This window comes from Pezoporus wallicus, unplaced genomic scaffold (assembly GCF_028554395.1).
Source record: "Pezoporus wallicus isolate ANWC-B61680 ecotype Strahan unplaced genomic scaffold, APGP_CSIRO_Pwel_v1 contig_8806, whole genome shotgun sequence".
In the NCBI taxonomy this organism is placed as follows: Eukaryota; Metazoa; Chordata; class Aves; order Psittaciformes; family Psittacidae; genus Pezoporus; species Pezoporus wallicus.
In genome coordinates, this window is record NW_026641419.1 from 235,649 (window position 1) to 252,965 (window position 17,317).

The window sequence follows — 17,317 nt, forward strand, 5'->3', positions numbered from 1 at the left end:
GAAAACAGAATTTTTAAAAAAAATGCATTAATTTTTCATTTATCTTTTTCACTTTTTTTTTTTCTGATAGCTAGGCACAGCATAGAAGTAATTGAACTGTTTGGATTCTCCCTGTATATTTTAAAGGATTATAATTTAAATGATAGTCTTGCAACTGCTGAGTAATAATGACATCATTGTTGCAGCAAAGTCAATTTTTAGCAAAACCCCAGCTTACTAGGTTATGAATACACAATTCTGTGGGTAGCAAGTACATTTGGCATTGTCTAACAGGAAAGCATTAAAACTGGAGAGCCCTGGGCTGTTGTGTAACCAGTTTTTGTCATCTTTGAAAGGGCCACAACAGGATTCACTCCCACCGGTTTGGAAGTGATGTCTGAAAATATAAGGTGGAATAACAGTGTAAGACTTTGAGGAGAGGCTATATATCACGAAGGCCTGGAGAGACAGATATATTGCACCATCTCTTTGAAAGCCTCACCAGACACGTATACACACACATACATACTATCATGAATAACTCTTATGATGCATTTGCCAGTTACTTCTGCAGATACTAACAACCCACTAAATGAGCTGCTTACTCACTTGCAGTAGTTGAACAGGACTGAAGCTGTGCCTGCACTGAAGCTGAAATTTGATGAAAGGATTTGTGTTGTACATTGAATGGGGACAGACCTGCATCACACTCATTCCTCATCCAGCAAATGCTGCTTCCTAACACTGTGATACGTTTACTGGGGCAGGTCTCTCTCTATTTTTGCTGAGCAGGAAGCCCATCCAAGTCTGCCACTCTTCTGTTAAATCAGTAACACTGTGACCAACTGTCAAATCTCAGGAAATTCTATGGAGCTAGCTTTGTATTTAAAAATAGAGCTGATAAGGGTGGGTGGGGGAAGAGCACATTCAGAAATCTGGCTTTTTGTTCTTTGCCAAACAGTCACACTGTCTTTCAAGTGTATTTTACAAAATAATAATATAATAATATTATATATAATTTTGTTCCCACATGGGCAACAAGGGCTTGGGAAAACCTGACCCTGAGTTCTTTTGAAACTGTGTTCTTCTGAGATGGTAAACTGTGTGATTAAGTGCTACAACTGATTGGATAATTTTTCATACAGTCCTCACATGCTTACTGGTCCTGCATACAATCACTGGAGTCAATACTGAGGTTCAGTCAGTCAACTACTTCTCAAGCTTTTGCAAGTTTGGGTACCCTGCAGGTGCACAGACCAGAGCCCTTGTCCTCTTCTGCACTGAACCAATAACTCTTGTCTCTTTTTTTTTTTTTTTGTAAATCCAACCACAGTGCTTCAGGGAGCTTGTAAGTTTGTATTGTTCTGCTCTGCATGGAATAGTCACCAGACAGGGAGGCCCTGCTGTATGAACCCTATGCTGTGCGCTGTGGAAATGCTTGAAGTGGGTGAGATCCAGAGGCAGTAAATCCCTATATTGCAGTCACTGCTTGCATAATGAAAACGATTTCTGTGGGAAATCCTTGCAGCTATAGATATGGTTGATCAGGGTTCTGCAAGAAAGTCCATTTCAGTGACTGCTTGCTTACATCTTAAGTGAATGAGTCTTTAGTAAACTAGCCTCTTACCATATGGCCCGGTTTAAGTACCTATATATACTTAATGTAAAACTGTATTTGAAAATCATATGAAAGATTATGTTAAAAAACCCAGTGAGGAAAAATTAGACTTTATTAGATAAGGAAATAAGGAAACATAATTCATAGCCTCTCAAACTAGACAGCTGGATATGTTTGGTCCAACTCTGATCACAAATTGATGTGCTAACCCAATGAAAATTACTGTATTTACTAACTTACCTTCTTTTGTTAAAAAAGGAACTAATCTGCCAATATTTTCATCTGTGTTCATCCAGATTTGAATTAGCAATAGGTCATGTCTTGTTCATGATGGTGACCTTCATGAGCGTTATCTGAAGGAAACAAAATGTTGATAATTCATATGAATTTTAGAACCTTCTTGTGCTTCAGAATTGATGTGTAAATCTTTCAAGGTGAAGCTTTGTTTTAAACATTCAATGTGCCTCATGATGACATGATGAAAAAAAAAACATTTTTTGCAGTGAATTTTTAATGCTTCTCTAGAGGCAGTTTCAGCAACTAAAACACAGCGCAGCAAATGCTAAATATAGACTCAAGTAAAATGGTTGGTAGTTTTTGTTTCACACAGCTCAGGTTTCTTATCTCTGTGCAAGGAAGAATGGTTTACTTAAACTGAAATACATAAGCTCGAGGATATGGAGCACTGATTAGATATTACTGTTTGATTATGTTCTGCTTTTAGAGTTTGTTACATACTTCTGGGGTTTAGATCTTTCAGATTACCTTGGAGGTCTATTAGAGTCACCTTTCAGAGGTCACATTTGCATGCTTTAAACTTCTGTGTTCTTGCATATCAGTAACGTTTGAGAACAGTAACATATAACTGCAGCAAATGTGTTTTGGAATATGCCATCTAATTTATCATTTTTTAAATTAGTTCTTGAGTTCTATCCTTAATACAATGCAAAATACACAGTTTTCTCATGGCTTTAATCCAAATTTTGTGAGCTTATCCTTGCAGCAATTATCTTCAAACAGAGAAGTGAGAGACAAGTAATATTTGCATGTATTTAAAGAGCCTTTATTACAGCTGTCTGCTTCCTTTTCATGTCTTATTTTTTTGTTCTGTCTTTTAACTGCAGTGGCTGTGATAAGTAAAGATCTTGTCATGGTGACTGCTGGGGATGTGTTCCAGCAGGGCCAACATTGTGAAATGCTCATGTAATGTAAGCTCAGTAGTGTCTTTGAGCAAGGGCTTCCATGAATGAACTGACTTCATGGAGCATTTACTGGAGTAGTATACAGATGGGAGTGTTGTGTATGACTGCCCCTTGCACTTTCTTAATGTAATTTGTAACTGTCCATTTCAGCTTCCTGAACTGCTTGTTATGTACTGTTTCAGTTATTTTTTGTTCTTGATTTTCACTTTGGGGATACAGCTAGTTCTGAACAGACTATCTCTTACCATTAATGCATTTCATTTGATACTTACCTTGTGAAGAGATGGCAACCATCCTTCCTTCAGAAGCTAGGGGGGTGTTCCCATGTTCTGGATTGACCTTCTGATGCTTGGCACAGAAAACAGTAACACTAAGAACTAAATTACCGAAGTATAGAGCATATTTGTATTGTACTGCCCTGCATGAACCAGAAAACTAGAATTATGATTCTTCAATTTAATTTTAATTGGTTTAACCATATATTCTTATTTGAGGTATAAGAACGGTACAACAGTGCACTACATGATGTGCAAGTCTTAAACCATGGGATTCCTAAATTGGTGGGACAATACCCAACAATTTAAGCAGCAAAACTTAAACTTCTATGTTTCTTTTATTTATGTACATTTAAAGTTACATGCTCGTTTAGAAGCTCAGTTTCCTGTTTTCTCTGTGACCAAACATCAGGTTGCATATTTACTAAAATGCCTCCCAGATAAACTTCATCACTCAAGCAATATGTTAAAAGTAGAATGCTAGAGAATGATCTTACAGCCAAGCCAGAGTTTCAAAGTTACTTTTAATAAACAATCTTGTCTGTGTTACTTTTAAGTCAAAAGCAAAAACAGTCTAAGGATACTGTGGTGGTTTCATACATATGTCATATACTAACCCTGACATCCCGTGAAACAATTCTGATGGGCACTGTGGTCAGTACAAACTAGTACAGTCCATTTTTTGCATTTCAGTCATTTTCTATTGTCTTGGGTGAACTGGGTTTGTCTAAAAAAGTGTGTGCTAATATATATGTTTATTAGTTTAATGTGAGAATGTTGTTAAAAAGCCTGAGGGATATGAAACACAAGATACAAGCAAATGGTGCTTGGCAGTCTCAGGGATAACAAAACCAGAGAGTTTTCTAAACCTGCCTGTCCTGCACACTGGGAAGTTCCCAGCAGTGCCACAACTGATGGCTGCTGGCCCTCATGTATTGCACAGGGAGCAGGGCTGTTTCTGAAACATCTGCAGGGGGTGTGCTGGGTGGGTCTAAAAGTTTCCCTTTAAACTGGATTTTATTTTAACAGCATAGAATGCCACATCATTTTAGTCATGGATTGCTAAGAGAAAACAGAGTAGTATAGCTTTCAGTAGGATACTGATCCATGATTACAGTATATAGTTGTGAATTATTTTAGAATTGATGTCAGTAATTTTTGTAGAATTGGGAAAAAAATGGGGTGGGGAGCTTCCTGAATTGAATTGTATTTATAGTTAAAAGTATGAAATAAATTTTTCCATCCAACTTTTATATATGGGCATATGACAGCATTGAGCTGACTAAACTGAGCACTGGCATAACTCCACTGACTTTACTGAAATTTCATCCCTTTGCAGCAATACTGGGTTTGGCTCAAAAACAAGTGACCAGATAATTTTCTGACTGGTAATGTTCGTAGCTTGTATTTCTGACTTGGAGTAAACAAACTACATATTTCAGGCTATAAGAAGATAGTGATGGTCACTTGGAAGAAATTTCCATTTCCAAGTATTCAGACAATGTTGCATTGCTGGCTGGTTTGTGCTCTAGTGTGTTTGGCCTTCCTGTATACATTTGTTGTAATTTTGAATTCCGTGTTTCTCGAAAGTTACATAATTCACTGGGAATGTTAGTTGCAAGAGGAAAACAGCATTTACACCTTTCTGGGCTGAGGTAGACATAGAACAGGGATCCTCACTGTATGGTCTGATCCTTTGTTTCAGTGACAGCATACAAGGGGAATGCTTTTTGATTAACCTTCAAAGCAAGTAGGTTTTAAACACGTCAGGCTAAAGGCTGTTTTGTGCTTCTAATATGGCGGTTACTTCACATCTGAGGTGGAGTTTAACCTACATACAGAAGCTTAAAAAAACCTACAAATTATTGTATACCGATATCATTCAGTGCTTTACCCTTCCGCACTCGTTTGTGTGTAACACAGAGTCAGACAAGACTGCCTTGAAATAAAAGGCCAACTGTAAAAACTCAAGCATGGCCAGTGGCAGTCAGATAGAAAACCTGAACTACAGCACTGCTGAGGCTTCTTAGGTTTTACCATAAATTTTAGGAAAGTAAAGAAAATGCAAAATGCTCAGTATTTTGATAATCCCGAAATGAAAGGGTTTTGATATAGACATTTTGAAACTGAAGTGTGCCTGCCTGGTCTGATGACTGGTAGCGGTTATTTTGTGCCTTCATTTTCTTAATTTGGTGGGTTTTCTCTGAAGAATACCAACAAATGCTATCAAGCACGAAATTATCATTTTTTATTAAATATTACAAAGAAGTTTCTAATCTGCAACAAGTCCCAGACATGGCCTTCATCAGATGTTTCAATGTCATAATATATGTAAAACATCACCAAGAGGTCTCAGTCCTCTCTCTTAAGAGAATTTACAGCTTGCTATTTCCTTTTGTCTTCAACCTACAGGGAAAAAAAGCATAATAATACTGGGTGTTCCTAAAATCAGATAGTGTGTTCACAGAACATAAAGGTGACTGAAGTGGGATCAAGAACAAGAGAACCACAAAGACTGTAAAAAAGTCATACAATGTGAGTAGGAGAAGCAATTTTTCAAAAACTTTAGCGGAACTCTTTAGTGGAAGCATAATGTCTTGCAAGGAAGCTGGATATGTTAGTGAGTCCCATCAGGGTTAGAGGAAGAGGCTAGCTGCTCTGGTACAGGCACATAAACTTTTCAGGAGCTGACCCTGGAAGGAAAAGGCGTGTTGCCAGCCCATGGGTTTTAATACATTCTCGCTATCTCCTTCCAAAGTATATATATTTCCCCTTCTTTCCCACTGCCTTTGGGAGAGAAGGGTATTCAGAGAAGGGAAGGTAGAACACCAGAACTCAAAAATTTCCCCTTGAGAAAAACATACCTGGGAAATTCCTGGTTCTCTCCATAAGCTGCTGGTTAGATGTCACTGGATCCCACCCCTGCATATATTCTGCTTCCTGTGGTATCAGAGTTGCTGACACAGAGTTGATCTAAATCCCCTAGACTTGTTTTAAAATCATATGACACACAAAAAAGTGTTTGATCTACCCACCTATAAGGAGCCATGTGAAACCTTTGACTCCCAAAGGTCTTCTAGCAATTATGTCAATAATTTTTCAGGTGAAAATCCAATTCTGAAATCTGGAACATTAAGAAGAACCTGAAATTTCAGGGACTGGTAATAAACCATAGCTATGGTAACAACAAGCTGCTTGGTTTGATTTAGTCCCATGGTATAAGCTATTACTGAAAACATGGCACAAAGCGATTCAAATCAGTATCAATTTGTGTTCCTTTGTGAAAGATGTGAGCTTTCATTACCTTGTAGAGTAGGCAAAAAAACCCCATGCTGCATGCACCGCGTTATTTCATGGTACCTGCTTGGCAGCCCTTAGGTGACACAGTTTATTGTTAATGTTGTGCACAATGCACACGATGTACTTTTAGTGGAACATTTCAGTGTTCTGTAGGCCAACCTGCCCCTACCAGAAGGGATGCAGTTTATTAGGGAAGCCAATCTGCTCTTAATTATAGTGCCACCCGATGCTGTTTAGCATCTTGCTTTGTAACATCCATAGTTACTTTTTTTTTTTTTTCAAAACGGGAGGAATTTCTCAAAGGCTTCTCAAAGGCTTTGCTAGGACACAGTGTTCAACTGGAAAAGTTGTGGGTAGAGGAAAAAGATTTCTGTACTCAGTGAAACAACTCAAGAACTGAGAATTTGTGATTTTAATTTCAAAGTTATTTGCAATATAGATGTGCTTACAGAAATACCACTGTTGCTTTTTTGACAGAATGCACACATGCTTGATTTCTTAATTAGATAGGGGAAATAGTCTGCATTCTCTTAGAACAATGTTTAGCTATTTAACATTTGAAGCTTTTTTTACTAATCTTTTAATTCTATTAAACGAAAAAGCAAGTGCATAGAATGAATATTGAACACATTTCTGGCTTTATTCACAGAAAAATGCGGTTTTCAGAGGTTATGCTTCCGCTTAATTCTATTTAGAGCATCATGTTTTTACTTGGGAGGAAAAAAAATGTGATTTCTGAACCTGGAAATAGACCACAAGCCCTTGGGTAAGATGTGCTGCAACTGACCTTAATGAGACAGCATCTGCCTAGTGCCAGTGCTTACTTAAACTGTTACTTTCAATTGTTATTTTTCTTCGTTGATTCTGCCAAGAGGGTGGAGTACGTGTCAGAAGAAAGAGGTGAGGAGAAAACTTTTCAGACAATAAGAACTTGAGTCCATTCCTTGTCTGGAGCATCACAGCTCCCAGTAATTACCTGGGGATGTGGGCTGTTTCCACTTAACATTGATTCACGTGTAAAGTTACAGGACTTTTCTCTCATACCATTCTTCCCTTCTCTAGGAGTATCAAGACCTTTACACCCCTCTTGAGCAGCGCACAGACTGGAACAGTCCCAGACTCTGGAACACAGACTGCTACACTCCTGATTCTTAACCTAATTTAGTGTAAGGTGTCCCTGCCCACAGCAGGGGGGTTGGAATTAGATGATCTTAAGGTCCTTTCCAACCCTAACTATTCTATGATTCTATGATTCTATGTAAGAGGTGATAAGCCAATGTGACTCATCTTAGTGTAGCTTGGCTGTACTAGGTGCAGCGGGACAAATGGACAGAGAATGGGCTGGAGCCAGTTACTACCCACCACCCCTGAACAGTGGAGCCTTGTAGGTGGGACAAGAGGATGAATGTGTCTTTGGTTCTCTCATCTGACCGCTTAAATCTGTTTGGGTTTTTTTCTGCTCTGAGCAGCAGCACTGTCAAAGCACAGATGCCCCAGCAGGGACACCTTAGGAGACATGGTGTTGCTGTCAGAGGTGATTCAGCCACACAGCTTTCGTATGCTCTGCCACACTCATCTTGGCTTTTTTACCCATTTGTGTGTTTTGTTTTTTTTTCCTCTGTGGTATTATTCATGAGGAGTTACATAGGAAATTGTAAAGCTTCCATGAACATGTAATACTGAGGTACATAAAAACACTGCAGTGACATTTACTAGGAGATGGAAGAGCTGCTATCACACTCTTTCCAGACATGCCGCTTTCTGGGGTCATGATACGCCTTTAGATGCTTGCAGCTTCATTACAGGGAAGCATCACAAACTCCAGAGCTCAGCAGCTCCTCACCTGCTGCTAAACGGCTTCACCTTCTTGATATCCAGCTTCCTCACAGCTCACCGTGTCCCCGTGTAAATATGCAAAGTGCATATGCTTATCCAACAAACAGTATGCCACAAATGTTACACACAGACAGCTACTTTAAACAGGTCTTGAACTAGCCTGTTTACGTACGTCTTGGTCTTGACTGTTTTGCAATGTACTTTAGCTCTTTCTGTTCTTATATTGATGTTTACCTACCATGCTCTCTCTCACAATCATTGTTCAACATTGAAGCTGACTTCAGGCTGGACAGCTTCATTGAGGTGTTATCAACACTAATCTAGATTCCTGGTCTTTTACTGTAAAACAGTAAAATGTAAACTATTATCATTCAAAGGACCTCTAGCAACAGCCTGAAGGTTTTGATGGGATCTCCAGGAGTTTTAGTATTTGTTTTTTTGTTCAGGATTTACTAACTTCTAAAAGCCTGTATTTCTACAACTCACCTACAAAACACCTAGTGACAGCTACGCTGCATAGTTAAAACAAGCTGGTGAGGAATTTACATTGTGTCAGGTCTTCAGTGAGCATGTAAGGGCTTTATATGGATAAAAGAGAGGACAACATAACAATGTACAGCATTTCTACTTGCTCATGCAAGTACTTCTGCGGCCTGTCTTTTTACAGAGTACATTCTGAATACCTAGGCATAAATAAAATATGACCTGTGCTGAAACACAACATATAACTTTCCAAGGAGATAAAAGCTATTCTGTGATCATCAGCTACCAATTAAAAATGCATTGGGTCAGCAGGAAGAGTTTGAATACGAATTTATTGATTGTGAAGATTTCCACATGAACACAGAACTGCTCCTGTTTCACCTCACCTCCCTAAGTTGTCATGTCCATCACACTCTGCAATGCACCGCTTTTTGTATCTTGGTGGTGATGGCTTCTGTAATTTTTGTATAGTTACAGTGAAGCTGGAAGCTGTCCAAGTTATTTTCTCCTCTTCGTGTTTTTGTCTGATAATGTGGATTGCTGATTGAGTCAGGGTACACTTGTTCAGAAGTCAGTTTAGAATGGGGACCATTGGGCTGCATTGCAAACAACAGTAACATGAAGGCTGCTATTGCAGAGTATCACTTGAAGTACTTGGACCAAACTCAAAGCCGCTTGTGGTAAGGGGAGGGGGGAGCCTCTTTCTGTGTTTGAATTATCGCTGACGGGAGCATTTTGTTTCCAGTTCTGTGGCTGGAGGCCTCCTGATGGCACTGAGGATATTTTGGTGGAACTGATCACTGAAATTAATGTTATGATACTTCTTTCTTTCCACTTCATTTTCTTACTAAAAGAAAGTACTGGTAAATTCTTGCTTTATGAACTCTGTTAAGTCTGTAACCTACTTGCCTTGTGAACCTCAAATGCCATAATTCTGGAGTAAGGCATCTCACTTTTCCTTACCAATTATACCAAATGAAGTGCCTTCCATTAGGCGTTTCCCTGATGACAGTTACACGCCGTTACTAACGGGTCCCTTCCCCGATCCGGCGGGCTGGAGGCTGGGGTCCCGCTGGACAGCCCTGGGGGAGCGCGGACGAGTAAGTGGACAAACCACACCTACAGCCCCACCGGGCCTGAGCGAGGGCCCGTGACCGCCCCACCGCCCACCGTGGGGCCGTGGTCTGGAGGCTGGGCAAGGCTGGGCCGATTAGCCCCCCGCCCCGGCCCCCTCCTCGTGGGCTGGGTTATGTAAGCGGCCTGTCCCCTAGCAGCGGCAGCAGCATTTTGCGGGGCTCCCGCCCCTGTCTCCGCCCCCCTCGAGAGGCAGGCGGTGGCAGCGCAGTAGAGCAAGTTTTGTCTCCTGCGAGGGGGCCGTTGGGTTTCACGGCCCTCAGCCGTCGCGGCCCGACCATGGCTGCGGCGTTTCTGGGGCAGGCAGCAGCCCCCACCGCGCCGGCGGCGCCCCGCTAACCTTCCTCGGCAGCGGGAGCGGCCGCCTCCGCCGGCCATCTGCGCCGGGGCCGCGGGAGAGCGCGCAGCTCCGCACCGCCGCTGCTGCCGCTGCCGAAGAACTGCGCCCCCCCCTCCTCCCCCCCCCCCCCAGCCCGGCGCGGCACCATGTGGGGCGGGTTGCACCCCCAGCTCGGCTTGCGCGGCTACAAGGCGGGTAAGTAGAGCCCCGCGGCCCCGCCGCCTCCCTTGCGTCCCGGCGGGGCGGGAAGGGATGGGACTGAGAGGACGTACAAGGATCCCGTCGCACTGGGGCAACGGCGGTGGCGCGGGCGGGCCGCGCCGTTTCCTCTAGCCGCAGCCCGGCTCCCCTCAGAAACGTGTGAGGAAGCGGCTTCCTCCTCGCACGGGCGGGAAGCGTTACGGCCCCCGCTGGCTCCATGAGGGGGACGTGGCGGTGGGGCCTCCCGGAGAGGGCGCGGGGGCCGGACTGCTGCCGCCGCCGCCCGGGTCCCGGCCGGGAACAGGCCGTCCGTCCGTCCGAGGGTTCGGTGTTTGCTTAGCTGGACCTCGCAGCGGAGGGTAAAAGCTGAGCTTAACCTCTATAATCCGTTTCCTTGTTTGGGTTTTATTTTTCCTCTCTCCGTTTTGTTAGTGTAGCTTTAGGCAGGGGCTGGAAGCGTGCTTTGCTTTATGCGTCTCGTTTTTAAACTGCAATAGATAAAGCCTTTTTTTTTTTTTTATTCCCTCCCCCTTTTCTGTCTTAGCGTTAATTAGAGCGTAGTTCCTGCAGGTTTGCAGGAAGACATTGAAATGTTATGCTTGGAGTTAGGTTGTTACTGAGGAGACATGGATCTGTAAGCGAGGGGCTGATCCCTGCCGTAAAGGCTCTGTCAGAACTGCCAGAGGAGAACTGGTGGATTGATTGCACAACAGCATGAGCATTACTTTTAGGAGGGTAAGACTGGGTACCAATTGTCTGGGATGCCCTGTTGAGGATTTGGAAATGTTATTATCTGCATCACCTGCTTTTACTCTGGCAGAGTTCTTTCCTGCAGATACTTTGTGGTATTTTAACTTACTGAAGCTAATCGATCACTGGTGAAGGTCTGTGGTTTGGCTTGTTGTTACAAGTTCAAAGTAGTGCTGTTGGAGTAATACCCTTTTTTTCCTTAAGAAATTTGGATTCATGTTTTAATTTTGGGATTACAAAAGAGGCTGTTTTATGCTTGTACAGTTCACTTATTTAAATGGCAGGATTGTTTTGCTTTCAACTAACAGGGTTTTTCTTGCAAATACAAGAGCTGCTAAGACGTTCTCAGCAGCTGCCTGAATCTCTACAAGTAGTCTAATGTTTCGTCCCTTTAATGTGAAAGACGACGTTGTTCCTTTTTGTCTGTACTATTGTGAATTCCTATGTATAACACGTTTGCCTTGTTGAAGTGTTTCTTGTTGGGGTTTTTAATTGTTTTGTTCTGTTATTTTTTCAGTGCTTCCACAAAAGAATGGAGTGACATTATCTTTGTGCACCAGCTTGCAGAGATGCTGGGTGTTCTGAACATTAGGTGCAGAGATTTCAGTTAATTTGGTGTAAGCTGCAGCAATTCAGGGTGCTCTAGTTCTCGATTATTTGTGTCTGGGGCAGGAATATCAGAAGTGTTGTATCACAAGTGTGCACTGGCACTAGCTTCAAACTGTTGAAAAGATTGTTGGTGTTCATTTTTCATTTGTTTCAGAAAACTTTGGATTGTGGCATTCATGACACATCCCTTTTGCTTGGGATGAAATAAAGGGGGTTAGTACCATGCTGAATTTGTCAGCAATTCTGGTCAGTTATTGGATAGATGTTTCGCTTGGGTTTGTTTGTCAGAATTGTCTTTAAGATTTGAGAATTAATTTTGGGTATTGCTTTTCTTTCCTCCCCCATAATCTTTCTTTTAAATACTCAGGGTTAATATGAAGTTCAACACTTTATCTGTAACCAGTAGAAGTGTAAAGTAGCAAAATTTGGAGAAATATCTCAGAGATAAAACGGAGTAACAGAAGGTGGTGGTTAATTAGAAAGCAAGTAGATAAATGTTTAGGCTTGAGATATGATCTGTGCATTATAATTTCCAACATATATTTCAGTCCCTTCCTTCATCAGCCTTACTTTGAAAGAGTCAAGAAGCTGTTTCAAGAGGTCCATAATCCCTCTAAAGAAGAGGAAGTTAATTAGCTCCATGCAGGTTTTTAATGAAGGGATGATGGCTACTAAGATCTTGGCTGTTACATTATTGCTGGATTAGGTTTTTGGTGTGGTTTTCTTTTTTTTCTTCTGTAAGAGGAAGCTGTCCATGGGAAAAGTATTTTGTTGCAGAACGGTAGCCTCTTAGTAGAAGGCAGAAGTTTAGGCATTTATTTTTCAAGATGAAGGAAGTCTTAATTTGCCAAGATAAGTTTCATTCTTTAACGGCAACTACTTGCTATGGATTCTGATTGTCTTTTAAATATTGGCATGGGAGCATAACAGTTAGTGACTTGTTAATTCTTATTAAGCTGTGTTTATTACCAAAAGGCATTCTGTTTTGCTAGTTGTGTTCTAGTTGTCTATGGATATGGGTATCTAGAAGTCCTATGTTTTGTTGAAAATCTTGCAATCCCCTTACAAACCTAGGTGTCTACTGAAGAGTTACTAGATTTTCAGTAACAGATGCAGATTAATTCTGATTTTCTTAAAGTTTCTTAAAAGGTAATAAGCAGGAACACTTCTTAGGGAGTATTTGTGGCCTTCATTTTTATTCCTTCCTGACATTTCCAAATTGTTTGTTCTTTTCTATTCAATAGGAGTGCTTTCTCGGGGGGGGGAAAAAAAAACAGAACAAAACTAAACCCCAAGATAAGTCTTGTTTGAATCCTGCAGCGATTTAATGACTTATTTTGCAGGGGCAGCAAACTTTATTAGTAAGTTCAGCTTTTTACAGTCTAAGTATCTGTTCCAGAAAACTAAATTGCTGGTTTTGGAATGTATACGATTGATTTAGTCTTTCAGTCATTTTGTACATAAATGGTTTATAAAAACCTTGCAGCATAGTTTATACCTCTGTAAAGACAACAGCTGCTCACTGCGCTACAGGAATTTAAATAACTGCAGTGAAGGGCATACAGCATGTAAGTCCCTTTGCTTATTCACCTAGACCATCATTTAAGATGCACAGTTGGCTAATGACTTTTTTAAGACTATGAAAGTGTTCACCTAGATGTGTTGTCCCTCTAGGGCATGCAGTCATCCATTCAGGCTGTATGTGTCAAATGAATGCCTGGGGAAAGTGAAACAAACATGCTTTAAAATGGAATAATAAATATTACTTTCAGTAAACTGTACCACCTTCAGTCAAGCTTCTCTCCACCATCCAGTGTTAGCAATAGTTGGCTACTACTGAAATTTGGCTGGTAATAGATGTTTAGGTGACAAAAGTCAGAAGTGGTGAAAACTAGAAGTAAGGTGCTCAAAATGATGTGATTGACATTCCATAAAAATAGCCTGTATCCCTCTGCTCCTAGAGCCCTTGCAATGTGATTTGTTCCTCTGGCAAATCCCAGAAGACCCCTGTGTTCTCATACTTAACCCTTGTTAGCAGTGAACATGGCACATATGGATCTGAAGGGTTCTGTAATGGTGTCACAGTCAAAGTGCTAGCAACAGTAAGATCACAACACACTGTAAGGCCCACAGGATGCTGCCTCCTTTGAGTACCCATAGGCTGGATGTGCAGCTTCACAGCACAGGTGGGGAGGTGGGGCTGATGACACACTTCTTCATCCTTTGGGGTGGAGGAGGACAGAAATCCAGTGGTTTTATCTGTGACAAGGTTTATTGGTCTGCTGTTGGTCTGCAGCAGGGAATGTGCTAGCTCTTGGGACATCTTGAGAAGGCAGGTTTATATTTTCAGGCTAGGCAAGGTAAAAAATGGTGAGTTAGTTACCCTTACCAAGGGTAGACTTCAAATTGCTTGCCAGTTACAAGTGTGTGTGTGTATGTATATGTATGCACACTTATGTATATGGTGCACAATGAAGATTGATTGCCTGAGCCTAAAAATCTTGCATCTGCAAGACTGGCTGCTGGAGTGTCCTTTGCTATCTTCTGCAGATCACAGTGATGTGAATGACATTCTGTGTTTTAGTGCTAGTGAGCAGGAGTTAATTACTTCTCTTCAAAAGCCATGCCTATTTTTCCCCCCGCCCCTTCCCTCCAGGCAGCTCACTTTTATGGGCATAATATCCACTCTTTTTAATGCATATAAAAGATGAATGCCTTAATTGCTTATCAAGAAAAGTGTGGTAGATGTAAGAGTGTGTTAAATTGTTGGTCTTAGAGGTTATCAATTGTTCTGATCTCTTGTATGTTAAACATTTGCTGACTGAGTATAGACATGTGGTTTCGGTAATTTTGTGCTTGTAAAACTTTTTAATTAAAAGGAAGTAGTAAGTTTAATGATTTTTGAGAACAATGCTTTGATTTTAAGCGGGGTGCAGAAAAAGTACATAGTAAAAAGCAGTCTGAGCCATTGTGTGCAGTAGTGAATAGTGGTGAAAGATGTGCTAGTTAGGGTAAGAGCACCTGGAGTTTCTCCAAAGAACACCTAGGATTTATGTCCAGCAAATATTGCTTATTAAGGTTGCAAATTATTTATGCTCAGATTTTAACCACACATTTAATACTTGTTAAGAACCCCTGTGTTTCAAAATACGGAGAAGTTGCCAAACATATCAATAATGCATGGTGGTAAGAATAACTGAAAGCCTCCTAAATCAAACAGATCTTGCATAACTTGAGGTTGTAGCCAGAGGTGATTATCTATCATTGTTGGAAGTGGAGCCTGTTTGTTATAGACAGGTTAGTTAAGGAAAAGAGGGATGGTACTACATTTGTTCAGTATAAACTTTGCCTTTTGTATTCTTTGGACGCTTGTTCTTGTCATATAACTTGCCTGTGGTTTAAGAGTTGAAGAGTTAAACTAACAGCCAAAAAATAGCCAGCATGGGAATTGACAAAGTGCTGACTTGGTTGTAGTTGTTAGTAGTCTCTCAGATGCCCAAATGTGTCTTGAAATTGTACACTGACAATAAAACAGTCTCGTTGCGTTTGCGATTAGCTTTAAAACATGTTCAGTGTATTTGCTGTGTGATTCACAAAGGGTCTTTTTCCAGCTGACTGATGCAGTGGGTTAACCTTGGCTGGCTACCAAATGCCCACCCAGCCGCTTGTTGCCCCTCAGCAAGACTGTAGAGAAAATAAGGTGGAAAAGAGATGAAGAAAGGGAGATGATTTACCAGATACTGTCATGGGCAAAGCAGACTTGATCCTCTGGTCCGCCCATGGCAGCTCCTCTCTGCTCCTTCCTCTATGCTGTTCCCCTGCTCCAGCCTTGTCTCTCTAGGGGCTGACAGGGAATCTTGGCTCAGGTGCCCATAGCTCCTTCTCCTCTCCTGCTCTCACATCTGGGCTTGCAGGCCTGTTTCTCATACTTCCCCCCCATCATTGCTCCCAGGCAGTGTTTCAGTGTACTGAAGTGTAATAAGGTTCTGGTTTCTGTCTTGGGCTCCCACATGAGAGTTTTCTTGCTGACTACTGCAACTTGAGGTTCTAAATGTGATACATGCGACACTGCAGATCAGCTTCAGAGGCTCAGGTGGATAGCTGGGGAACAGGAGGAGGACATGCAGCTGAGAATAACTTGTGTAAATATACTCACAAGTGTGCTTAGGTTTGTGTTAGTCCTGATGCATCTTCCCTCATGTGCCCTGAAACTGCTGACCCCTGTGGAATCACCCCTGAGCATGTGAGCTTTCCCTGGGCACTGTTCTCTGCAGCATCTGGCTTGGTTGCCTGTGCTTGAACATCCTATTGATTGCACAGCTTTGCTCAAGTGACCTTCTTCTCTGCGGCCAGGCATCCTGTAAGTGGCACTGCATCTTTCTCTCCTTGTTTTCCTTGGGTTCTTTTCTGTTTTTTTGAGACTCAGATGGCCCTCTGTAAAAGAAAGGCAAGTACTGAGATTTTATTGGGTTTTTTTTCTTTTTTCTTTCAAGGTATTGATAGTCCCTAAAATGTGGAAGGATGTGACAGGGAAACTCTCCCTTCAGGCAGAAGGGAAGAGCTTATGTGGGTGGGTTGCAGGGCATGATTTCATTTCGTGGTGAAGATTATCTAGTGGATAGTTACTCCCACCCTTCTGAGTACCCCTGTTCACGTATCCTTATCAATTCCCATGGGCTCACTCTAGCACTTGCTCAGCCTTATGGCAAGCTAATTGAGGATGCTTGTCCAGGAGAATACTAATGTTAAATAAATACTGAAGAAGAGATTTACAGGTGCCTGACCCTGGTGTGAGACACTGCTGCAGGAAAGTGTTGGGTGGGTGCGGAATACCTGGAGTCAAATGGGCTGACTCTTCAGCTATCTCCTGGATAGTGGAAAAATCTGGTGGAATCTTGCTTTACCACTCCTGATGACATCAGGAAGTATATAGCTAATCCACAGACGTACTGTGAAGGCCAAGGAAGATTAAGAGAGAGGATCAGGAAAAAGTGACATTAATTCCATTGGACAGTGTAGCTTCCACCAATTAGTGGCCTTGCGTACAGGTTTAAACAGGTCCAGAGTAATGGGTAATGACTGGAGAGGTAGGAGGAGACTATCTCAGTCTTGCTGAAGAAGAGCGGTGCCAGTAGTGTCAAGGAGAAGTCATGCTTTATTCATTAAAGTACCTGAAGTAGACTTACCAAACGTGAGTAGAAAAGCAAATGATGACTTCTTAATATGTTAAGAGACCTTTGATGTAGTACTTGGACAAGAAATGTCTTGAATCATCCTGGAGTCACATCTGAGATTCCTTATAAGGTATACTTATGTTTTTAATGTCTGCTTTACTCCTTTTGTAGCATAGTTTCCAGATGGTGTGAAAAGTGGCTTTTTCAAATGTTTCTGAATAAATAAGGCTTTTTTTTTTAGGCATTTTTTTTCAGTATTTCTTTAAAAGATGGTATTTTCTCTCCTGAATGCCTGCTGTACAGCAAAGCTATTTATAAGTTTTGGCAATTCTTTGGAGATGTTCTTATAATTGAAAATTAATGCTTTGTATCAAAGTTTAGTGACCAGCACAGAGCAAAAGCCCCATGGTTCTGTG

General features: G+C 41.5%; 1 protein-coding gene across 6 annotated transcripts in view; it reads left to right on the plus strand.

The window, feature by feature from the left end:
- CEP85L (centrosomal protein 85 like) overlaps positions 1 to 17,317 on the plus strand; it is a 139,329-nt gene that overhangs the window by 21,094 nt on the left and 100,918 nt on the right. For 2 of the 6 annotated variants that reach the window (XM_057423606.1, XM_057423604.1), the window contains exon 1: positions 10,110 to 10,362. The exons of 1 other annotated variant lie outside the window; for it this stretch is intronic. In XM_057423606.1, the coding sequence (XP_057279589.1) occupies positions 10,314 to 10,362 (49 nt within the window). In that variant the 5' untranslated portion in view covers positions 10,110 to 10,313. Of the gene's footprint in view, positions 1 to 10,109; positions 10,363 to 13,937; positions 14,088 to 17,317 lie in introns of those variants that run through there. 3 more of the 6 variants (XM_057423608.1, XM_057423607.1, XM_057423609.1) reach the window with 3 other exon arrangements.